Genomic DNA, 24,872 nt, shown 5'->3' with positions numbered 1-24,872 from the left:
GGATAGAATTCATGTAGCTAACTCCACCTAATGGGATTAAGGTGTTTTGGGTTGTCCATTGAGGCCCTCAAGCTGGAAGCCCTTAATGCCATTTTAGAGAATTCGAAGTGTTAGGACATCTATAGGAAAAGGAAGAGTCGGAAAACCTTGAATGCTTGTACATCAAAGTGTGTGAGAGAACCCAAAGAATTTAAATGCTAGTCAATTACAATAAGGGTGTTAGTCTTTGTTTAAAAAAGGGGAAAGTCTTTTAATCTTTTCTTTCATGAAGCCACGAGTCATCTCTAAGAATGTTGGCATCTAAATGACTCGAGAAAGAGACAACTTGCTAAGAATCTAACTAGGAAATCGAAGGACCCTAATTGACTTCAAGAAACCAAAATTGAGTCAGTTCCTTTTAACATTTGATATGAAATCTTTGGGGAGCAAGTTGGGTAGAGTGGGTGGCCTCTCTTGATGCTAGAGGCTCAGCTAGGAGAATCCTCTTAATGTGAGACTCTAGATGTTAAGTTCAGATCATTTATTGTTTCTCGTGTCTCTTAAATTAGGGAGCCTCATGTATCGAAGGCGTCACTCTGGAGCATGTGTGGCCCTCATTATAAACTGAACTGGAGATTGATATGAGGATTTGCTGTTATGAATGCAAATTGGAATATATCTTGATGTCAATTTTAATGTTCCTAGATACCCCTGCAGAAGAGGTACAGGTGTGAAGGGACTTCCCGGATTTTACTGCAGAAAAAATAGCTTTTAGACTTGCCCTTCCTATCTGATAGAAAAGTATCCCATGATTCTAAACTGATCTTACCTGGGATCACAAATCTCAAGTTTGTCTATGAAGAGTGGATCTAATTGATCACTTTCTCTTTATTTCTAACTGGGAATAACATTACCTGAATGTCATTCAATCTTGTTTACTGCATTTAGCCTCTAAGCACACCCCTATTGCTTGATTGTGGTGGTCTTGGGTCAGTCGTTTTACATTCAAGAATATGTGACTTAATGAAGAAGTTTCTTTGGCGCTCAAAAAGAGTTAATGGGTTAGTTAATAGGCAGTCTGAACCCGTAGTTTTTGTCTTGCCAAAAAGCTTAAAACTTTTGAAGAATGACGTTGGAAAATGAGATTTTGGGCAATATTAACCTGAGACTTGATAGACTTCTGGAGGAGATTAAGGTGCAGTGTTTGACATCAAGGAGAGAAAAACACCAAGTTTTTTTGCAAAAATAAAATAAGGTTGAAGTGGTAGTGATTGTGAAGGAAGAAGATATTGCTTCAAATATATTGTAGACTTCTAAGTAGGCTCCATATAAAAAATGAGAATCAGAGACCAACTTTCTAATTCAGTTTCTGGATCTCTTTTTGTGGAACAAAGAGATTGGTTGGACAGACCTTTCACAGTTTCTATCAAGATGAGATGCTAAATTGTAAGAGCAGAATTTGCTGTTCCATATGGCTTCACTTCAGCATTTTTCTAGCATTGTTGGCTTGATGTGGGTAAAGAGGCTCCAGGAGTAATCTAGGATTTCCATGTTTTTGACCCTTCGGAAAGCTTGACACTATTTTTATTGCCCTAGTAATGAAGAAAGGGGCTGATGAGTCAAAAGATTTTAGGCCCATTAGTTTCATTGATAAGACACATGAACTTGACATCCAGACAAAGAGAACAGACACAGGAGGGCCTAAAAAATTATAAGCATAAGAATTTTAGAATTAAAAAAATAAAGCTCCTTACCATAAATATCACATCCTTTCAAGATCAATGACATAATGAAGATATCTTAAGCTTGATGGCAAACGAAGGTTATCATTACTGTTCAAAATATTTTCCATATTTGAGTTTGAAGACTTGAAGAGAGGCTTCCCCACAGAAAAAGCAACCAATGCATAGCAGACAAGAATTCAATCTTAGAATAGATTAAGCAAGATGAACTGAAAAAAGATAATGGAGCTCCTAGATTTAGTTTTCATCCCAACAATGTTAATATTTTGCTTCTCCTAGGAAAATGAATTTTGATCAAAGGGAGGAAAAGTTACACAACTGGTCATACTCTCCCAGGATAAGCATGAGAATTATGTAATCAAAAAGAGGTGTACCCCATGCATGAAGGGCGTCCCTAGTGCATGAACCTCTCCATTATGTGAGGGCCGGGAGAGAGTCATATTTGTACTCAGCTTTTCCCTTTACCCTTTTTTTTTTTTTTGGTAAAGAAAAGAAGTGATCTTCGCAACTTTAACTCATAATCTTCCTATCACAAAGAAACAACCTTCCAGTTGCTACTAGGATGTACACCATGTATACTACAAATAAATAATTATGCTAGTGTTGACCAATTACAATGCCAAAATATTTCTATTTGTGGAAGTTCATACAGTTCTCATCCAATCCTGTATGTCTTGTTGCATTTTTTTCATTTACCAAGATGGTTTTGATGCTTGAAGGAAGTAGTAAATGCAAGTGCTAATTAGGAAGGAATGTGAGTCCTTAATTTGACGACAAAATGAATACAAGACACTCTGATAAAATCTTGATTACTCACGAACAATCCTCAATGGAATAACATGGGATTCGCTCTCATTAAAGACAATAAGCTTGTCTTTATTATACAACAGCACAATACTCTACATTGACTGGAGTGGAGATAATACATTTTTAATCTGCTATACTAAAAAAAGAAACGTGTAGAGAAATAACTACTGAGAATTTAAAATTGTATACTTTCCAAACCCTATGTCCCCTACCTCAAGATGCTGAGCTGCATCATTACTCAAGCCAACAGTTGCTGCAGCTAGTCCAATCAATCCTCCCTAACCCAGCAAAATAAATAAATAAATAAATAAAAACAAAATCCAAACCATCACACCAGAGCTCAAGAAATTCGCCGACGAGACCTTTCAACACAATGACACAAGCAAACACCCCACTCACCGCCTCCACCCGACTTACCTTCCGGTGATTCGCTTGCGGCGAGCAGGTGAACTCACCAGTCAGCAAATTGATAACGGACGTGATCTTATCATGATCTCCGCCCGCCGACAGCTGCTTCACGATTCCTTCGACCTGCAAAAACATCAAGATCCGAGAACCAAACCACTCAAAACCCTAGAAACAACGATCAATCCCGCAAAAAGCCACTAAACACACAAAATCCCAACGGTACCTCCAGGGCGGCATTCTTCCGTTTCTCGTAGAGCTTATCGGAGAGGTTCCGGAGCACAGCGGCGGGAATCACGGACAGCGCGTCGGCCATAGCAAACCCTAGAATCAGTAAAATTGATCAAATCCCTCGAATCAAAGCGGCCGGCGCTTCCTGATCTTCTCCTGCTGGAACCGGAACATCGCTAAGGAACACGCATACGAACGCGCGGTCTTCGGATTTTATCAATCGAGGTGGAGTTCGAGATTCGGCCTGGGAATCAACGGATCTAGAATGGGAGTGGGGGAGTGAATCGAGTGGATTGAAGGAACCCTAGAAAATCCTCCCCGGAGAGTTTCGTTTCGTTGAATTGTGAGACTGGGGGCGTTGCGTTTGGTTTGGTTTGGTATGGTATGGTATGGTTCGGTTCGGCTGCGGGTCGGACTTGGCTTCGGTCACGTCGTCGCTCGCTGAGTTTTAACGGCTAATGGTCTCGGCCACCGTGCGCTTCATCCCCTAGAGCTCGAGGAATTATCTTCTGCGGCCTGGTGCACCGTGCGCTTCGGATAGCGTATTCTATACATTAATGGTGAATACGTAGCGTAATTTTACTTCGTCCTGCCCCTGTGAAATCAGGAAAATGCCTTTCGATAATAAGATCGAGCTCCGAAGCTCATATTCCATTTTTTTATTTTTTATTTTTTTAAAAAAAAAGAAAACAATGCTTTAGGTTTTTGTACATAAAACTAGATTAAAAAATTTAATTATTTATAATGTAGAAATTAGTCTAATTTCTTAACTAACAATAGTTAACCAAAATTAATGTAACTAAATATCTTGTCGTAGATATTTAGTTATTTTGATTCATCCTAAATTAATTTATAAATTAAATTGAATAAAATGATAACAAAATTAAACTTGTCCAAAATTATTAAAAAATATATAAAGATTGACTTAACTGTAACATGTACTAATAAAAATATCCAGCATAATCAAAATAACTAAAATTAACTTACATTATTGAACTACAAAACTTTAACGTAAACGAACTCATCTTTAAAACTATTTCTTAAAAAGAATAATAATTTTACGATTACTCTATTAAAAACTAAAATATTAGTAAAAAGTAAGAGCTATAATAATAATAATAATTATAATGATAGACTAATTTTATAAAATATGAAGAGTATATTTTTATATTAATAAAGTATAGCTTAAGCTTAATAAATCCTTTACCTAATTTTTTCATTTTTGTCTGTTAATTTGAAAAGCCCAAGTGATATTAAATTATTAATAAATTAAAATAAAGGTGGATGAAAATAAGTTTAAATCATAGAGGAAAGGCTTTCTAAGTGGATTTTGAATTATTTTATATTTTTTAAAGACACGTTAAATATGACTTTGACATAATTTTCAAATACACGTCACGCAAACTAAAAGCAGGAAAATGACAAGTGCTCTCAGACAAAAGTGAAAATCATGGAAACAACATAATTTAAATTTTTTATTATTTGAAGAATAATAAAAATTGTGGGAAAAAAATGTGGAGATACGACCAAAGAAGCTCAAGGATTTCAAAAATGTGGGGCAAAGCTGCACTAAAGTTGGGCAAACAGACATGCATATTTCCACACCCCCAAATAGTCAAAAAGAATCAGAAGGACAGAAGCAGCCAGGCTGGACAATGTCAATGGCCACTCTAGAAAATGAATTGTTAAAATAATAATAATAATAATAAATTTATAAAAGAAAAAGGCCAGCAGACAGATGAAAGAGTTCATATGAGAGGTCCATTTGCATTAAGGGCACTTTTTTAGAGCAATGTCTATTTCAACATGTTAGGTTGAACAGGACGTCCACCTACCTTATCGTCTCATTCCATTTCTTTTTAGTCTTTAGCTTTGTTTTTTTAGGTTGAAAGACTATTACTTATGTAAAATTGTACTACGCACAGGATTATATAAAACGATTTAAAAACAATGAATTGTTTCTCAGATTATTGCTCCCTATAATGTTAGTGATATGACGTAATATGAGTTCTAAATAATATCTAATGTAACATTAATAGCAAATCATATGGCAAAAGAGAATTAATACCTTGATATTAGTTGTGATTGTGTAACTAATTCTCCAATTTAAAACAACACAATTGTCTTTAGAGTTACAAATAAACCGATTCGTTCAGCCTCGACTCGATAAAAGCTCGCTCAAGTTGGTTTGTTAAGGTAAATTATTTGAACTTGAGCATAATTTTGAATCTCGATTTGTAAATAAGTCAAAGTTAAGCTCAATAAAGTTCGACTCATGTTTAATTAGAGATTCGTAAGCAAACTCAATTAAAAGTTCACGATTACATGTATATATAATGTATTAGATATATATTTTATAAATATATTATTTGACATCCATATATATATTATTATTATTATATCATTTATTAAATTATATATTAAATATATATTTTATAAATATATTATTTAACATACATACATATCAACACTATATATATATATATATATACTTTCCCTCGCTTTTCTCTCCCTTCTCTTTCCTCTCTCTACCCAAAAAATCCACTATCTCTCCACAACCCAAGAAACTCATTTTTTCTCTTCCTCTCTTTTTTTCATTCCTTGGTCTCTGTTGCTTTTCTTTTCCAGCCCTTTTTTCCCTTCGTTGCCTTTCTCTCATCGTAACCTCTCATTTCGTTGCCTTACTTTTCCTCGAGAGGAATAATACAAGCTGTGAAGCTCAACCGCTAGCTATCGTCGTTGTCTCTCACTTATGAAGCTTGTTGCCACTAAAGTCTCTCACAACCAACTTCAAAGACGAAAAGACACCCTATTGAAGCCCGTCACCTTGCATCTCTCACCACTCTGGCCGCCGTTGACCATCACATCCTCTGCTTTTGCAATCGACCGAGCTCAAGCTTGTCCCTGAGGTCAACACGAGCCAAGCTCGAGCCTAAGGTCAGATTTGTCGAGTCGAGCTGAGCTCAACTCGATTGTAGCACTAGTTATCTTATGTATTGATGTGTGATTTTTGCTAATGATGCAGACTCACCCAAATGCAAGGTGAGAATGTTCATTGTGTGGTCCTATTCAACTAGTGTATGAAGGCATGTGTTTGCCAAATAGAATCCATTACCTCCAACATGAAGTAAACATCTTATGTGATTAATAGAAAAAGTCCTTGACCAATGTTGATTGATTGAAAATGAGTTCAATTAAGATTTATCGCACAGTATCAAGTTAGTGAGTTTATTCAGTTCATGACTCTTACTCGATCGGTACATTAATAATGAAAAGATTAAATTGTACAATAATCATCAATGTACAATAGATTATCTTGATGTGTTGTTAGACGTCATTCAATATCGTTAGTGTTTTGAAAATATAGAGAAATTTTCAAAATAGATAGAAGAGTTCTATTAACATTAAAAGAGTTTGATATTTTCTAATTGTTATTTGTCGATGAACTTAAAAAGTCGCACACTCAAAACTAAAGCGATCAAAATAAAAATTATGAGGAATATGTTATGTTCCGAATGTCATTAAAAGTTAATGGAGAATCTAATTGTGTTATTAAAAATTAATGATAGATTTATATGCAATAGAGTGAGGTTCTTGTAGAAACATACAACAAACTGTCAAACTTGTTGCATGGACTGTCAATTGTTTTTCAAAAATTAAAAACTATTGACCGTTCGATGAATACCATCTGATGATGGTTTTTGGGACCGACCACCACGTGCCACCTCTGCGACTGGACCTCGGGAATGGAACCTCGGACTTGGGGATGTCGAACCTCGGGTGTAGAACCTGCAAGACAATGGAGGGCCGAGGCTTGGATCCCCCGGGGTGGACTCCGACGCTCAAATCAGTAGAGTAAATGCAAGTAGTAGTAAATGAGAGAGCTGTAGAGCTTGAATATACCTGGCGAAAGTCCTTGTCTTTTATAGGCGAACCCGTTTTGGGTACCCGAGATGAGCGGGCACGACTCCCGAGAATCCCGGTCAAGTTGGAACGGGTCTTGCGGTTTGACCCGAATTTCCCGGGCTCCGCTCCAGAGTGCTGACTTGCCACGTGTCGGTCTCTCCGGTGATCCACGTGGCAGGTAAGACTATTAGCACGTATGGGTATTCTAGTAATTCTAGGTGGTGCCACATCACTTGCCCCCACTCCTTGAGCCGAGCTGAGAATCTTGCTGGGTCGAGGAGTAACTTAATTTCTGAGTTTATTTGACTGTAAATTTTTCCCAAGGTGCACAAGAGTATTTCTAAGTATGAGACAACCAAACCCCAAACTCTTGAGGTTAGTTTTTTTTTCTTTGCTTTTTCTATTTATATCATTTTTATTTTATTATTTTTTACTTTTATCTTTCTTTCTCTATTTTTTTTTTTTTTAAATGCATCTTCTTCCTCGGCCAGGCAAAGGTCTGCCTGGCCGAGGTCGGCCTTGGTCGAGCGCCTGGCCAGATCTCGGCATGACCGAGTTTGGCCTCGGCCATGGCTGAGGTGCGGCCAGGACTGACCTGGCTGCCCTCAGCCAAGGTTGGCCTGGCCGAGATCGGCCATGGCCAGCCACCCTTGGGGTGCTTGCCCCCCCTGCTCGTTTGCTTGCTTCTTTTTTTTTTAATATATAAATATATATATACATATATAGATATATTGGATCGGCCATGGCCGACCCTTGGGGATCTTGCCCCCTTCCTTACTTTTTCTAATTTTTTTTTTAAAATGTGTATATATATATAAATACTTTAATGTAAATGCATATATATATGTATGCTGAGGTCGCCAATGGCCAACCTTGGGGCACCTGCCCTTTTATATATATATATATATATATATATAAATTTATTAATAACAACAAAATAAGTCGACTAACCAATTTCTTTAACTTTTTTTTGTCGCAGGTGTGGTTTGAGATTTCTCAATCTAAGTCGCGTCTGTTGAGCTCCTTTTGGCTTGTGTCCAGCTGTGGTTTTCCTTCCCTGACCTCTGTCTTTCTTCTCTTGGTCAGGCTGGATATCCTCTAGTGGGATTCCTTGGTCTGGCTGATCAGGCTGAGATATCCTCTTGTCAAGATGGGATCCCTTGGTCTCTTGACCTTTGAATTTCAGTCACTCCCACGCAAAAGAGGGTGCTGGGCTTTGATTTTTTTTTTTTTTGCCGTTAGTCCACCTTCGGCTTGGGAACGGCTTAGGATCGTGACCCTTGGGTTCTTGTCACTCCCTCGTCGAGGAGGGTGTTGAGTTTCTTCCGGCCGTTAGTCCACCTTCTACTTGTGGACGGCCTAGGGCACTTGACTCTTGGATTTTAGCCACTCCCTCACGGATGAGGGTGTTGGGCTAGAGATTTTTCGGGGCCATTAGTCCACATTGAGGACGGCCTAGGGCTCATGACCCTTGGATTTTAGCCACTCCCTCACGGATGAGGGTGTTGGGCTAGAGTTTTTTCGTGGCCATTAGTCCACCTTTTGGGGACGACCTAGGGCTCGTGACCCTTGGATTTTAGCTACTCCCTCACGGAGGAGGGTGTTAGGCTAGAGTTCTTCCGTGGCCATTAGTCCACCTTTGGGACGGCCTAGGGCTCGTGACCCTTGGATTTTAACCACTCCCTCACGAATGAGGGTGTTAGGCTAGAGTTCTTCCGTGGCCATTAGTCCACCTTTGGGGACAGCCTAGGGCTCGTGACCCTTGGATTTTAGCCATTCCCTCACGGATGAGGGTGTTAGGCTAGAGTTTTTCCGTGGCCATTAGTCCACCTTTGGGGACGGCCTAGGGCTCGTGACCCTTGGATTTTTCTTTGGCGAAGTGTTGGCCTTTGTGAGATTGCTGTTAGATGGAGAGAATCTGAAGTCTTGCCATTAGTCGTAAAAGAAAGAGTACAAAGAGGTTCGAGGAATTCCCCTCCTCATTGAAAAAACTTCCTTAAGTTTTGGACATTCCAGGTACGTTTCAAGGACTTGCTTCCCATGTCTTCTAGTCGATATGCCCCCGGACTTAAGGATTCTATCACCTGGTACGGTCCTTCTCAATTCGGAGTTAGTTTATTTGCGTCTCGAGGATGACTCAAGTCGAACCGTCGCAATACCAAATCTCATGGCATGAAACTCTTAGCGTGGACTCATCGGTTATAGTACATAGTAATGCAGCCTTTTGAATTTACGATAGGTCTTGGAGCTCATCCACCCCCAGTGCGCTGTTTTCCTTCTCTCCGGGACGGTGTCCAACTTCGCTCTCGGAAGTGATCCCGAGTGGGAAACCTCCTATTATCTGACTTGGACTCAACTCTACCCGAACTCATGCCTTCTTGGTCAACGAAATCTTGGAGGTAACCCCGGTTGATACGCTCCTGAATCTCTTCTTTTAACTGGATGCAGTCCTCTGTAACATGACCATGGTCGCGATGAAAACGACAATATTTCCTTTTACTTCGAGTGTTGGGTGGAGACCTCAACGGTGGAGGACGCCGCAGATAATCCTTATCCTCTAATGCCAGTAAAATCTCTGCTCGACTGGCATTGAGGGGAGTGTAACTCACCGGGCTTCCCCATGCACCCCCAAAACCCGGGCGATCTAGAGCTCGGGAGGGGCGGTAGTCCGTCTTCTGTTCCACCATCGGCCTTTTCTTCTCCTTCTCTCTTTTCTTCTTATCAGGCTGTTCAGCCCTCTTCACCTTCATCACCTCTTCCGCATTGATGTACTTATTAGCCCGTGTAAGGGCTTCTGTGAAAGTACGAGGTGGAGTCTTAGCCAAGTACTGAGCGAATGGTCCAGCCCTCAAGCCATTCTGGAGAGCCACCATGGCGATCCGTTGATCAAACTCGTCAATGCTCAACGCCTCCTCATTGAACCTAGCCACGAAATCCTTTAGGGATTCACCCCGATTTTGCTTGATGTTCACCAGAGCCATGGAAGACTTCCGATGGCGCTTCAAGGGAGCGTAATGGGTTAGGAAAAAAGTCTTCAGCTCTTCCCAGCTGTTGATGGAACGATGGGGAAGGCAGGAGTACCAGGTCCGGGCATGTCCTCCCAAAGTAGCCGAAAATGCCCGGCACCACATCGCGTCCGACCCCGATTGCACCAGCATGTGAGAGGAGAAAAGCTCGACGTGATCATAGGGATCTGTGCTTCTATCATAGAGCTTGATGGAGGGGATACGAAACCTTTCCGGTGGAACCTCCGCCATGATGCCCTTACTCAAGGGTTGGTTAGAGCCGAGGTGGAGCAACTCTTCATTTCCCTTCTTGAGTTCCTGGACTTGCTTCTCTAGGAAACGCAATTGCCTCTCCTGCGAAGTCCCTCTTTCTCGCGAGGGGGTAGAAGTGGATCCTGCAGCCTCGGAGGAGTGGATTTCTTGGCCCGTCTGGCAGGATTGACGAGGCTCTCGAGCAGGAGGAGGTGACTGATGCTCCGCTCGCTGAGAGGGCACATGCGAACGATGTTGTTCAGCCTGGTATAGATAACCAGTCAACAACTCGGTTAGCTGTTGGACCTGGTTTTCCAACCTGGTGAGTCGGTCCTCCGGCATTGGATTGGCTGGAGGTGGTGGATTTTCCCCTTGCTGCGAGGCCTCTAGATTGGCTCCGACCTGGCTACGAGTAGACATGGCCAAAATTGAACCGGACCGGCGGTTCGAACCGGAACCGGACCGGTCGGAACCGGACCCGGAATCGGCCGAACCGGAACCGGAACCGGACTGAACCGGCGAAATTCGATCCGGTTCCGGTTCAAGGTTCCGGGGAACCGGAACCGGAACCGCCGGTTCCAATTCCGCGGTTCCGGTTCCGCAGAACTGGTCCAAACCCCCCCCCCCCCCCCGTGCCCCCCCTCCCCCCCCCAACGGTCCAAACCCCCCCCGTGCCCCCCCTCCCCCCAACGGTCCAAAATTGGACCGTTGGCTGCCAATTTTATTAATTTTTTTTTTTAATTTTATAATTCCTATCTATATATACCCCTCCCTCCCCCACTCATTTTTCACACTTTCTCTCTCTCTCTCTCTCAAGTCTCAAGCTATTATTCTCTCAATTTTGTCTCTCATTTAATATTTCAATTTCAATTTCTTCAATCTTTTCATTTTGTTATTTATCAATTTATTCAATTATATTGTTAATTATTTATTACTTGTTACTATATTATTTTATCATTATTATATTTTTTTTATTATCATACTTTTTTCAAAAAAATGGCAAGTGAAGGTAGAAATTTTGAAAATGTTGAGTTTGAAGCTCAAAATTTTCAAACACAAGAGAGTGAAACTCAACAAAAGGGAGGTGGAAAAATTTCTACTTCTGATATTTTTAATATTCATTTCAAGAAAACACCAAAAGGAGATGGTAAATTTGATGTATCTTGTAATTATTATAATCAGGTATACAAATTCAAGCAAGGAGGTGGATATGGTACTTTCGCCCGACATTTGCAAACAAAGCACCCGCTCAAGGTTGGATTGAGCCGCGATCAAACACAAATATCCGGGTTTACTACCTCTTCAAACTCTCCTCAATTATTTCATTATAATGAAGCTAATTGTAGGTCTGGTTTAGATGAAATGGTAGCAATTGATCATTTATCTTTTAGTTTTGGTGAAAAATTAGGTTTTACTCGATTTTGTCAAAACTTTGTTAATCCTAGTTTTAAATCAATTCCTAGAAATACTTTGAAAAGGAATTTGTTAAAATTGTTTAAAAACTCAAAAATTGAATTGATAACATATTTTCAAAACAATAATATTAATGTTTCTATTTGTAGTGATATTTGGAGTGATCATTGGCAAACTCATTCATATATGGGTATTACTTGTCATTGGGTTGATGAAAATTATGTTTTACAAAAAAGAATTCTTGCGTATCGATGTTTTGATGAAAGTCATAATGCTGAAAATATTTGTAGATTAATTCAACAAATTTTACAAGAATATAGATTAGTTAATAGAATTTTTTCAATTTCTTTTGATAATGCATCGGCTAATACTGCTTCTATTAATGAATTGAAAAGAATTTGCCAACCAAATTTTGGTGGAAGATTTTTTCATGTTAAATGTGCATGCCATGTTTTAAATTTATGTGTTCAAGATGGCATTAAGTCACTTAATTCTTATTTAGATCCAATTAGAAATGTTATTTCTTATATTTGGGTACACCCTCGAACTGCAAAAGCATGGGCACATTTTTGCACCTCCAATGGTCAAACCCCAAAACGTTTTTCAAAAGATGTCCCTACTCGTTGGAACTCAACTTTTAAATTACTTAATCAATCTTTTGAATATAAAGATTTATTGTGTTCTTTTGCAGCAAATTATATTCCACAATATCCTATTTTTCCAACTATGTGGAATGTTTGTAGTTCAATTTTGAATATTTTACGAATTTTTAATGATGCTACTCATACACTTAGTAGTGTTTATAAACCAACTTCACATCAATTTTTAATAGAAGCAATGAATGTGGCCGGTGTATTAATGGAAGGAATTAATGTTGAAGAAATTTGTCATGCTGTTTTAGAAATGAGAGAAAAATGGTTACGTTATTATCAATTTATTCCTGAAATTTCTCTTGTTACTATGGTATTTGATCCTAGGTGTAAATTTGATGGTTTAATTGAGTGTTTGTCTAACTATTATTCGTTGTTAGGATTAGAAAATAATGAAGAAATTGATGTGAATATTATAATTTCTAAGGTTAGAACTTTATGCAATCAATTATATGAAGCATATGTTATTGCTCCTAGTAGTAAAGAATCATTTACATCCATGGCTTCGCATTCCTCTTCCTCCCAACCAATGAAATGGGGTCATAAATTTTTAGATCAAATGAGGAAAAAACCTAGATCGAGCTCACATTCGGAGCTCGAAACTTATCTAACCACAGTTTTTGAGTTTGGTGATGATACAGGTTTAAATTTTGAAATTTTGGAGTGGTGGAAAAGGCACAAGGAGACATTTCCAACTCTTGCAATTATTGCAAGTCAACTTCTTGCAGTTCCAGCTTCAACTGTAGCCGTTGAACAAACATTCAGTAGTGGAGGCAACATTTTGGACGAAAGAAGATCAAGATTGGCTCCAGAATCATTGGAAGCTCAAGTTTGCCTCGATGATTGGGAAAGAACTAACATGCGACGTCAAGAAGAACTTATCCATTCATCATCATCTGACGAATGGGTTAATGATGGTTCAACAACGACGACTTCCGACTCCAATGAAGATGCGTAGGATCCAACTCATCCAAGTCCATATTTTATTTTTTTTCACATTTGTAAAAATTAATTACTTGTATTACATTTTTGTTGTAATTATTTTTTAATGAAATTAAGTCTAATTCTATTTTTTATTTTTTATTTTTCACATTTGTAAAAATTAATTACTTGCATTACATACTTGTTTAGTTATTTTAATTATTTTTAATGAAATTATTACTTATATTTCTTCAATTTTTAGTAGTGTTTTTTTATTAAAAATATGGTTGAGAATATTTATATTTACAATTACATTTAACAATTAAAAATCGAAACCAAACCGAACCGAACAACGGAACAAGGACCAAAATTGAATACAACAATATTTAAAAAAAATTAAAAAAATTCGATTTGAACCGGAACCGGAACCGTTGACCGAACCGGGTCAAACCGTTGACCGAACCGGTCCAAACCGTTGACCGAACCGGCACGAACCGGAACCGGAACCGAACCGTCCCAAACCGCCATTGGGCGGTTCGGTTCAGGTTCAAAGATTTCTTGAACCGAAACCGGCGGTTCATGAACCGTGGCCATGTCTAGCTACGAGTCACGTCTCTTCGGGGAGCCATGTAGTTAGTTATAGCAAGGAGTGAAAGTCATTTGACACTCGTGGAAAGACCGAGGTCTGAGGTGAGGAGTTGAAGTCTGAAGCGTGAGGTAGGGAATGAAGAGACTGGCGAGTTTGAACGTCGGCCCCACGGTGGGCGCCAAATGATGATGATTTTTGGGACCGACGACCACGTGCCACCTCTGCGACTGGACCTCGGGAATGGAACCTCGGACTTGGGGATGTCGGACCTCGGGTGTAGAACCTGCAAGACAATGGAGGGCCGGGGCTTGGATCTCCTGGGGTGGATTCCGACGCTCAAATCAGTAGAGTAAATGCAAGTAGTAGTAAATGAAAGAGCTGTAGAGCTTGAATATACCTGGCGAGAGTCCTTGTCTTTTATAGGCGAACCCGTTTTGGGTACCCGAGATGAGCGGGCACGACTCTCGAGAATCCCGGTCAAGTTGGAACGGGTCTTGCGGTTTGACCCGGATTTTCCAGGCTCCGCTCCGGAGTGCTGACTTGCCAGGTGTCGGTCTCTCCGGTGATCCACGTGGCAGGTGAGACTATTAGCGCATATGGGTATTCTAGTAATTCTAGGTGGTGCCACATCACCATCCACAATTTTTATTTGACAAATCATGCATGAAATGTTCAAGAATTAGTGGAAAGTCTACCAGCTCCCATGCCACTTATCACTTTTTTGTGTTGCATGGATTAATAGTGGATTAATCCAAATTTCACTAATCCCTTTCACGGTTAAAAAGGAAGAAAATTCTAATTTTTGAACTTATTATTGCTCTTTTCCTCTCTATAGCTCATTTTTCTTGTCTTCTTCTTTCTTTTCTCAATTTGCTAATGTGATGATTTTTGTTTTCTAAAACTAAGAATGGTTACAAGCCCACACATCTCCTTATAATCCACAGCTAATACTAAAGGAACTTTAAGAGTTTTTGGAAGCTTAACTGATATAGACCAATTAAACCCTTCACACTTAAGAAGAAAGAGGTTAGCTTGTCCAACACTTTTACATCAAACACTAGTTCTTGTACAACTTACTTTTTGTGCTTTTGATTGCACCAAAAAATTTCCTTGCACTTTTAAAATGTTGTAGTCAGTCACAATTTATTGTTATTTTACATAATTTTTTATAATAATTTACATACAAAATACATAATTCTACATATATAATTCTAATATATCAAAAAAATATAAAATTTTGCATTAATTGACCAATAAAGTGCACAAAATTATGTAAAATAATAACAAATTATGGCTAATTATAACATTTTGAAAGTGCAAAGAGTTTTTTAATGCAATCGAAAACACAAGGGGGTTAGTTGTACATAACCCTAAGTGTAAGAGAATTTCATATAATTTACATTTTAATTTTTGTTGCATGATTATTGCATATTGCTACAACACCTAAACTTGATACGAATTTCATATTTATTCTTGCTATGCATATGTGATATGAAAAGTTCCAAAATCATACAAGCCCATATCAGATCCCCAATTCATGATTATATTTTCTATAAGAAGATTATATTTTATGCCATGTCATGTATAATGATTTCTATGAATGATCATTGGTGTTTTTTTTTTTTATTGCATTGCAAATCTCTTATAGTCTTCTTAGTTTGTAATATTACATCATTATTACAATCTTATTTTATTTTTAATTGTCTTTTAATTTATAACTTTAAATCTAGCTGGTTAACTGCTCAACAAAAATAGGTTTGCGATTGCACAAAATGTTAGATACATTTTCAATGATATACCAACATTTCAATTTTTTACGTAAATTCTCATTTTTCATGTTAAATATCATGAGTTGTTAATAATCACACATTAAGAAGGAAAAGAAAGCCACCCAAAGAAGTTGTAATCACAATTATATGAATAATATATTTCATTTTTAATCAATTTTACCTGAAGATATAATGATCTAAATAAATAGAAATTTCATTCATTTTTATTCTTTTACTAAACAATAAAAAAAAACATTCAAGACTTTTAGGGTGCTTTCAATTTCCTAGATGTAGGTGAAGATTGTGTTAAAATTCCCAGCCAGGGCTGCACAAAATTTCAATTATTGGGACCCATAATTTAGTTTGAGAGTGATGCTTCATCCAAAACACTCCTTACTTGTCATTCTCTTTCTTCTCATTTTAAATTGGTTGGTGATTGCTTGAATTTTGTAGTATTGCAATGAGCTTTCCAATCACAACTAGTAGGTTAAATGTTAATGTTTTTCATATTTTATTGACAAGAATCCAAAATTACGTTAAAATGAGTAAAATAAAATTTTATTAAAATAATTTATTTGTAAAATTTAAGATAAATTATAAAATTTTAAAAATTCAAGATAAGAAATCATATAATATTTTTTTGAAAAAATTAATAAACACAATGTAAAACACTTTTTTCAAAATACTTTTCATATTCCATCTTTTTCGATCTATATCTTCGTTTACAAATGCTACCTAAGTAGACTTGTGAACGATAATGAGGGAGAGAATATAATAACTCTCCAACAAGGTATGACCTAATTTAGATCTCTATTAAGCTCGAAAATACTTGAATAAGCCATTGGAGTATGTTTGCCTTCAAATAAGAGATATAAATGGACCAAAAGCCCCTGGTATGGTTTTTTGAGTGAGAAATACTAGTATAAGAGGCCAAGGAATACAGGAGCAAATCAAAACCTATACTTACCCACGAAAGTAGGGCTATTAAGGGATCGAATTGGTTTGAATTCTATATATGATTATAAATTTTATAATACAAAATATTAACTTCTATAAAACTTATTTTAACATAAATTCTAAAAGACAAATAACAAATACAAAACAGAATAAAACATATTAATAAACATCAAAACTTTAATATTGTTTATATAAATTAAGTTGGAACAAATATGTACACTCTATGGTTTTACTCAAACTCAACAGAAAGTCAATCAGTTCACAAAATCGAACCTGAGTCAAGTTGAGGGGGAAAAAAAATAAAAAAAAGAAGGTTAATAGCTTGATTTATCTTAAACTTTTCATTATTTTTTTAATTTAATCCTTTTTTGTGAATTGTTTTAATTTGTGTCTAACACTTTAAGATTAATTTCAATTATATCATAATTTACTCAAACATATCCCCATACTAATGTGACAAGATGAGATGGTATACTAATATGTCAAATTGTAAACTCATTAATGAAACAGTGCTGTTTTAATACTTCTTGCTTCTGTCATTTTCATAAAACGGCAACTGCTGCACGGCGACAGAAGCAAAGAGAGCTTGACTTTATGATGAGAAACCGGTGAAGTTGTCAAGGTTGGTGTAATTGGATTTGGCTCTTAGTTCTGACCTAGACCAAACAAAATCAAGATTGTAGGGGGAATTTGCATTTGGTAAGGGACCAAGATTCGGCGGGGAAGGTTCCAACATGGTAGTTGGGGGGAGAAGCCGGTGCTGCTGAGGCGGCACCGACAAGGGGGAGTGGTTGTGGGTGGTTGGAGAAGGAGGCAAAGCTGAGTGAAGGGTTGAAGAAAGGCGAGAGGGTCTCCGTCCGCGGCCGGCGGCCTTGAATCAAACTCATCGTCACCGCCGCTTGAAGATTGGGTGCTGCCACTGTGACCAGAATCCATGGCTTTAATTTGAGCTTAAAAACGTGAAGTGAAAGATAAAGAGGGAAAAGGGCCTAAACCTGTAAAGAGATGGTGATAGTTCCAAAGTTGGAAGATTGAAAAAGAGAAGAGAGAAGCTAAGGAGAATCTGAAGAACCCGAAAGGAAAGAAAGAGAGGAGCTTCAATAGCAGCCTTCCGAAAGTACCCATTTCCAATTCTCTTGCTAGCAGAAAATTTTCTTCTTTCCTGTGCAGCAGTCCCCGTGCGTTGCTTCGCTTCCGTTGCCATGCAGCAGTTGTCATGCGTCGCTTTGCTTTTGTCGCTGGGCATCAGTGCAGCCATCCCTCCTTTTCCTTCTATTCGCTTTTGTTGAAACCCTAATTCAGGCTGTCTGGGAGAATAAATCAGACTAAACGATGCCGTTTTATAAAATGATAGAAGCAAGTAGTATTAAAACGATGCCATTTCATTGATGAATCAGCAATTTGACATTTCAGCATCATCTCGTCATGTCAATGGAGGCACATGCCTGGACAAATTAGAATACAATTGAAACCAATCTTAAAGCATTCCACATAAATGAAAGAAATTCTCAAAACGGGATTTAATTGAAAAATGACAAAAAAATAAATATAAATCAGACTATTAACCCCCCAAAAATAAAATAAATCAAACTAATCACATCAACTCTAATTGGTCATGAGTCCATCCATAAACACCTCTATCTAAATGTTTTAATTATCTAGAGATGAGATTTGTGGGGTCTCCTTCTGGGCAAGGGCGGGCTAATTTCGGGGCAGGGCCAAGGACTTTTGTGGCATACTTCTTGTGAACAAAACGTTAAAAGCCCTTTTGCATTGCCGGTGGTGGAGGGGCACAGCTGAACATAAATTGGATGGCAACAGCCTTTAAACTAAATTAATTCAACATTTCTACGTGAATGCCACTTCACGCTGCCTGCTGCCTCTTCTAACTTATTAGCTCACTCACAATCGAAGACTCAACTCACGGGACTGAAAAAGGCATCCTCAGACATGCACAAAATAGGTCATTCTCAGGTGCTCTATTTTATTCTATTGTCCCTTATCCGTTTGATTTTACTGTTGGTTTTAGTTTTCACTTAAAATTAAAAACCAAAAAAAAAAATGACCAACACAAAAATCAAACCGATCAATAATGTGAGTGAATCAGTTCTTTACCAGATGGATTGGAAACTTGGAAGTAAGGCCCTGGATCTTGTTGCCAGAGCTGTAGCTCCCCTCTTAACCAAGATTGTATGTTGAGTATCTTCTTATGCCTTTTCCCAATCCAGGACTACTCTTGCATTAAAAATCACAAAAAAAAAAAACAAGATAATTTTATTTCATAGCAAACATCTCAAACAAGCATTTCATTAGCCGGATGTGTAATAAGACGAGACAATTAGAATCGGTCAAAAGAAAGAGGGCTTAAAAGTGACTCTTCAAGTTCCCGGAAACCTCGGTAGACAGCTTCCGTTTGGCTCTGGGGAAGGGCCAGCCTGCGCACTTCAGTCATATACCTGTTGCATTCCATCAAGGAACAGAATTGAGATCTGGAAGTGGAAGCATAAAGAATATGGCTGGGATGATAAGTAAATCTAGTTACAGAACATCGGCAAAGACCTTTACATGTTAAGAAGCGTGTCTATGGGATCCACAAAAGAATGAAAATGTGAGGGTCGAACGAGTTGCAGAAAGAGGGGATGAATCTCCAAGACCTTCAAGGGGCACTTGTGCCGCACTCCCCCAACAAAGAGCTTCACAAGGTTTAAGCTAAGGAAAAGCGTGTGTGTGACAACTACATCAGCTTTGCGAAACTAAGAGTTCATTTATGTTTTGTAGCAGATATCTATGTCAGTAACAAAACTAGGAGTTCAATCCAGATGGATAAGTTGCTAAACATGTGCCAGACAAGTACAGTTTGCAACAACTACATCAGCTTTGCAATCTGTCTGAATAGAATAATGCTATTAGTACACCTTTGTGTATACCTTGGGCTACACAAAGGTATACCAATGACAAAAATATCCCTCATGAGACGCATAGAGGCGCATGGAGAGACGCAGGGTATTTTGGTCATAATACCCCTTGTGTAGTCCAAGATGTACAAAAATGGTGTACATGTAGCATAATTCGTCTTAATAACACTAGGAAATTACATGACCTAAGTTTCCTAATAAAAAATAGCATCCATAGATTTTTCTTAGGTAACATTTCCAAAGCACCCTACTCAGAGATTTTTCTTAGGTAAATCATAGTCAAGTCAAGGAGATCTGAATGCAGAAAGAGGTCGTTCAGAATGTTTTCATAAATGGATGATATGCACAAATCTAAATCCTACAAATATATTGCAACAGAAAAGTGCTTCATGACCCCCAGTGGAATAAGCAAAGAAAAAGACATTGACCTGTTTGCGGCACTTGTGATCTTATCTCGAACCCCCTGGTTGAATACTGTTGTTTGTTCCAGTGAGAATGTTCCACCGAGAATGAGAGATGCTCCAGTAGTACTTGTGTTCATTCTCTGTGCAAATACGGACATTGCCCACTCACGCAGTACCACAAGCACTGAGCGAAGAAGACGCAATCTTAGATTTGGCGATGGCAAAATTCCTCCATTTGATAACAGCTGATCATAAGTATTTAAGACAGGTTCTACTGCACCCTTGCAGGCAGCAAGAAGGGCCATTGGGACATCTTCATCGCCAACAGATTCAACCCCTGAAACCAATCGCTCCTACAAAAATAATTCAACACAATTAAATATGAAAGTGATGCACAAACGGAAAACTGGCAAGATATCAGGTGTTTACTCAGTTTAGCAACAAGCATCAATCAGATGAAGCAACTGATGCAAGGAAACCAAACAAAGGCAAAGCAAGAAATTTCAAAGAATAAAAATGATAAAAGAGGACCAAAATGGCAAATAGAGCTTCAGAAGTACCAGTGCAGCCTTCTCAAGGTGAAGACACAATGTATCTAAAGGTAGAACAGCTCCATCTCCAGGATAAACATGAGAACCGACCCTCTTCAACACTGCAGAAGCCTCAGCAATACCACACCGCGAAAGAGCTTGATCAATAAGTCTTGCCCATGTCTCCCTCACAATGCTACTGTCAGCATCACCAGAATAGCTTGCAAAGTACAGCATTTCCAGACATATCTGGAAACAGGAAAACCAATAAGACAAAGTAGAGTAAACATGATTACTATCCAAACAAAAAATCAAAAACTGGATGCAACAGCAACCCTTCATGATGGGTTCCCACAAATCAATGAGGCAAATAGACTATGCTCCAAAGACAATAACAAAATCTTATATCTATTTGGCTGTTGTGTCAAATATGTTTAATTGGCCATTCAGATGACAAATATACAACAATCACAATCTAAATCTCTAGGTGCGATTGGCTACATGAATTTGAAACCTCTAGGTATCTTTATCGTAGCGATATTCTCTACAAGGCCATTATATCTTATGTCATGGTTAAGCATTTCCCACCAACTTCTCTTTAGTCTTCCCATTTTTTGCTACAAACTTCTCCATTTCATCCACTCACCTTATAAGTACGTCTATCACATGTTCAAACTGTTTTAATTATGGCTCACACATCTTATCTTAAATGGGAGTCATTCCAACCATATAGATATGGTTTTAGCTCTAATTTTTTCTTTTCTGGTATGGCCATGCATCCACCATAATTTTCTCATCTTAGCTAAGCTTATATTTTGTACATGTTGGTACTAAAGTGCCAAACATTCTGAGACATACAAGCACAACAAAAATAGTTTTATGGGAGTCCAATAAAACTCCATAAAACTTCCCTTTTAGCTTAAAGGAATTTTATGATCACATAATATGTTGAATGCACTTCTCAACTTAAAGCATCTTGCCTTAACTTTGTGAGTAACAACATCCTTCATAATTTCTCTCTTTTTGAAGAATTGATCCAAGATATCTAAACTAATCTTTTATTGGGATAACTCAATCTCCAAGTCTCACAATGACATCATCTACGCTTCTATTTTTACTAAATTGGTATTTCGTATCTTCAATCTCAACCTACTCAACTTAAAACCTTTTGATTTTAAGGTGTTTCTCCATAACACAAGTTTATTATTCAAGTCTTCTTTTGTTTCATCCACCAGAACAATATTGCATGTAAATAGTGTCATGAATCAAGGGTTTGATTATATGTTTGATTGGTCAATATTATCTAGATTTAAAGCTGTAATTAGGATGTGATTATATCTATGTTACTGAAAATAGAAGATTACTCAATTAGGAGATTTGTTTCCATAGTTAGGTAAGCATCCTACGTGTATATATATGTCAACCAGTTCAATGAAAATTATTGCCATATTTTTCCCATGGCATCAGAGTCAAAGAAAACCTAGGACTCTTTTTTCAAGCCTACATCGCCGACTGCCCTTCTGTTGCTGTCGACAACCTACCACCACCAGCCTTCATTGCTGCCTAGCCTTACCTCCTACCGCAGCCAAGATGTCAACCACCATTGGTGAAATTAGTTCCCATGACAAGAGAAACAAAAGCACCCTAGTTGCTTCATCCGTTTGGAGAATTGCAGCAAATCAATGCTGCCTATCGGTTGAATGGGAAGAATTATCTTAAATGGTACTAATTGATTTGAACCATTTTGAAAGGAAAATGGAAGATTAGCCATATCATAGGGACCAGACCAAAGAAGGAAGATCCAACCTATGCAGCACAGGATGAAAAAGATTCTATGATAATTGCATGGCTGTGGAGTTCCATGGCACCTTAAATCAGTGACACCTGCATGTTTTTATCAACAACAAAGGAGGTTTGGGAGTCTATCCAACAACCCTACTCTAAGGTTAAGATGCAGCCCAAATGTACAAATTGAAGGCCAAAATAGCTTTGGCGAAGCAAGGGAACAAAACTACCACCGAGTAGGCTTATTTCCTAAAGGGACCATGGCAAGAGATGGATCACTATCGGGTCAATGAGATGAAAAAGAGTGATGATGCAGCCACCTTGAAAGCTTTCATAGACAAAGATTGCACCTATGATTTCCTTGCAGGTCTCAACGTGAAATATGATCAGGTGAGGGTTCAAATCCTAGGCAAAGATGAGTTCACTTAATGAAGTGATTTCGATTATTCTAGTCGAGGAAAGCAGGCGGGGTATCATGTTGGACCCAAAACTAGTTGAAGCCTCAGCAATGAGGGAAAATAGAGGAAGTTGTGGGTTTAAAAATGATCAACTAATTGGAGAGAATGGGAAAACGGTTCCCAAATCCATGGGTAGTGACAACTATGAGAATATGTGGTGTACTTTCTACAAGAAACCAAGGCATCTTAGAGAGATGTGCTGAAAGTTGAATGGAACGCCACCAAGCAAGGAATGGGGAAATAGAGGTGGACAACAGCATCGGAGCCAAGGGAAAGCCAATATGGCAAACCCACAAGGGGAAGAACAATCCCACAAACCAAAGGAATTCAATAAGGAGGAGATTGAAAGGTTGTGGTACTTCCTAAGTACTCTTGACAAACAATCCTTTTCAGGTACTTGCTCATTGCTACACTCAGGTAAACCTTCAATTTCCCATGCTGATACATCATTTAAAGACTTATGGATTGTTGACTCCGAAACCACTAACCATATGACTCCCTCCCGATTGTTTCACTTATACTCAACATGTTCTAGCAATCGAAAAATTGCTACAGATGATGGTTCTTTGATCATAGTAGCTAGAATAGGAGAGATTAAAATTAGTCCTGCCCTAACCCTCAAAAATGTCCTTCATGTGCCTAAATTATCCACCAACCTTCTCTCTGTATCCAAACTATACTATGATGTCAATTGCAAAGTGATTTTTCCCCTTCTTGTTGTTTGTTTTAGGACAAGGACTCGGGATTGATGATTGGACATGCTAAAGAACGGGATGGCTTATACTATCTCGAGAAATCTAAAAAATTACTAGTTAGCAAGTGGAACTAGCCCTTAACATGCCTTTCAGAATCACATATATCCACCAAGGACACTATTTGGCTGCATCATTATAGGCTGAGACATCCTGCTTTTTCCACTCATAAAATCCTATTTCCTTCTTTGTTTAAGACCTAGATATTAGACAATTTTATTGTGATATTTGTGAGTTTGCCAAACATAGACATGTTTTCCTACCAGTAATAAAAGATTTCATCTTCCTTTTGAGTTAATTCATAGTGATATCTGGGGTTCATCAACCATTCCAAATGTTTCGGGGACACATTGGTTTGTTTCGTTTATTAATGATTGCACAAGGGTTACATGGTTCTTTCTTCTTAAATCTAAATTTGATGCAAGTAATATGCTCCCCAATTTCTTTTCTATGATCCACAATCAATTTGGGGAACAAATTAATAGGTTTAGATCAAACAATGCAAGGGATTCTTTCAACGAAACCCTTTCCACCTATTTCTCTCAACGGGGAGTTATTCATGAGTCCTCATGTGTTTCTACCTCTCAATAGAATGGGATTGCAGAACTAAAAAACAACCATCTCTTGGATACTACTAGGGCATTGTTGTTTCACAAAAATGTGCCTAATCAAATTTGGGGGACGCCGTCCTCACAGCCACTCATGTCATCAACCAATTACCCTCCAGAGTGTTATATTTTCAGACTCCAATGGCAGTTTTATCCCACTTCTATTATGATCTTCCTACCACAAATTAGCTTAACCCTAAGGTATTAGTGTGCGCTTCATTTATTCATGTTCACAGCCCTAATCAAGGGAAGTTGGATCTTAGAGTTCTTAAGTGTCTTTGTGGCCTATTCTTCTACACAAAAAGGGTATAAATGCTATTATCCTTTAACTAAAAGAATTTTGGTTTATGCAGATATTACCTTTGTTGAGACTAAACCCTATTTTACTCACCCTTGCCTTCATAGGGAGACCTCAAGTATGGAAGATAAGGATGAGTTGTTCCTTCCTAACTTATCATCAGCCTCTAAACATCTACTCAAACTTGTATTTAAATCCACCAAACCTGCATTTAAACCTACTTCTAACCTACTGCCCAACCCGCACTTGACTCTACTCCACAAACTCATGAACCTAAATCCTCCCTTCGACTTGGTTTCCAAACTGAAGGGGGAGAGGCCACCTCTGACAAACGTTTTTTTCCAGATTTACTCAAGGACTAATCTAGAACGCGAACCAAGGCTACACCTATCATCAGATCCAACATCTGGAAATAAGGTAACATCTCTTGGCTCACCTTCTAATGTTGATTCCATAACTGATATTGACTTGCCTATAGCACTAAAGAAGGAATTAG

At 38.2% G+C, this 24,872-nt stretch overlaps 3 protein-coding genes across 6 annotated transcripts in view; all 3 read right to left on the bottom strand.

Annotated features, from left to right (window-relative positions):
• Window positions 1-3,585, bottom strand: part of LOC127809620 (protein VAC14 homolog) — a 32,793-nt gene extending 29,208 nt beyond the window's left edge. For both annotated transcript variants that reach the window (XM_052348559.1, XM_052348560.1), the window contains exons 1-3: window positions 3,160-3,585; window positions 2,946-3,059; window positions 2,741-2,806 (exon numbers count right to left, since the gene is read on the bottom strand). In XM_052348559.1, the coding sequence (XP_052204519.1) occupies window positions 2,741-2,806; window positions 2,946-3,059; window positions 3,160-3,249 (270 nt within the window). In that variant the 5' untranslated portion in view covers window positions 3,250-3,585. The remainder of the gene's footprint in view (window positions 1-2,740; window positions 2,807-2,945; window positions 3,060-3,159) is intronic.
• A 13,250-nt stretch (window positions 3,586-16,835) lies between these two features.
• LOC127809622 (uncharacterized) lies at window positions 16,836-18,878 on the bottom strand. Of its 3 annotated transcripts, none has more exons than XM_052348562.1 (3): window positions 18,742-18,878; window positions 17,622-18,071; window positions 16,836-17,545 (listed from the first exon to the last, which is right to left on the bottom strand). In XM_052348562.1, exons 2-3 carry the CDS (start codon window positions 17,882-17,884, stop codon window positions 17,272-17,274), a joined length of 537 nt encoding a protein of 178 aa, XP_052204522.1. In that variant the 5' UTR covers window positions 17,885-18,071; window positions 18,742-18,878; the 3' UTR covers window positions 16,836-17,271. The 3 variants fall into 3 exon arrangements, with proteins under 3 accessions (XP_052204522.1, XP_052204523.1, XP_052204524.1); XM_052348563.1 differs by having other exon boundaries at window positions 17,622-17,929; window positions 18,742-18,877; XM_052348564.1 differs by having other exon boundaries at window positions 17,622-17,933; window positions 18,742-18,853.
• The window catches only part of LOC127809619 (nuclear pore complex protein NUP155), a 27,485-nt gene continuing 21,490 nt past the window's right edge, over window positions 18,878-24,872 (bottom strand). Inside the window, exons 11-13 of the mRNA XM_052348558.1 lie at window positions 20,506-20,724; window positions 19,970-20,298; window positions 18,878-19,082 (exon numbers count right to left, since the gene is read on the bottom strand). Coding sequence (XP_052204518.1) covers window positions 18,965-19,082; window positions 19,970-20,298; window positions 20,506-20,724 — 666 coding nt within the window. The 3' untranslated portion in view covers window positions 18,878-18,964. The remainder of the gene's footprint in view (window positions 19,083-19,969; window positions 20,299-20,505; window positions 20,725-24,872) is intronic.

This window comes from Diospyros lotus, chromosome 9 (genome assembly GCF_014633365.1).
Source record: "Diospyros lotus cultivar Yz01 chromosome 9, ASM1463336v1, whole genome shotgun sequence".
Taxonomy (NCBI): domain Eukaryota; kingdom Viridiplantae; phylum Streptophyta; class Magnoliopsida; order Ericales; family Ebenaceae; genus Diospyros; species Diospyros lotus.
The sequence above is the reverse complement of the archived record's forward strand: the minus strand, read 5'-3'. Positions and strand labels throughout refer to the sequence as shown.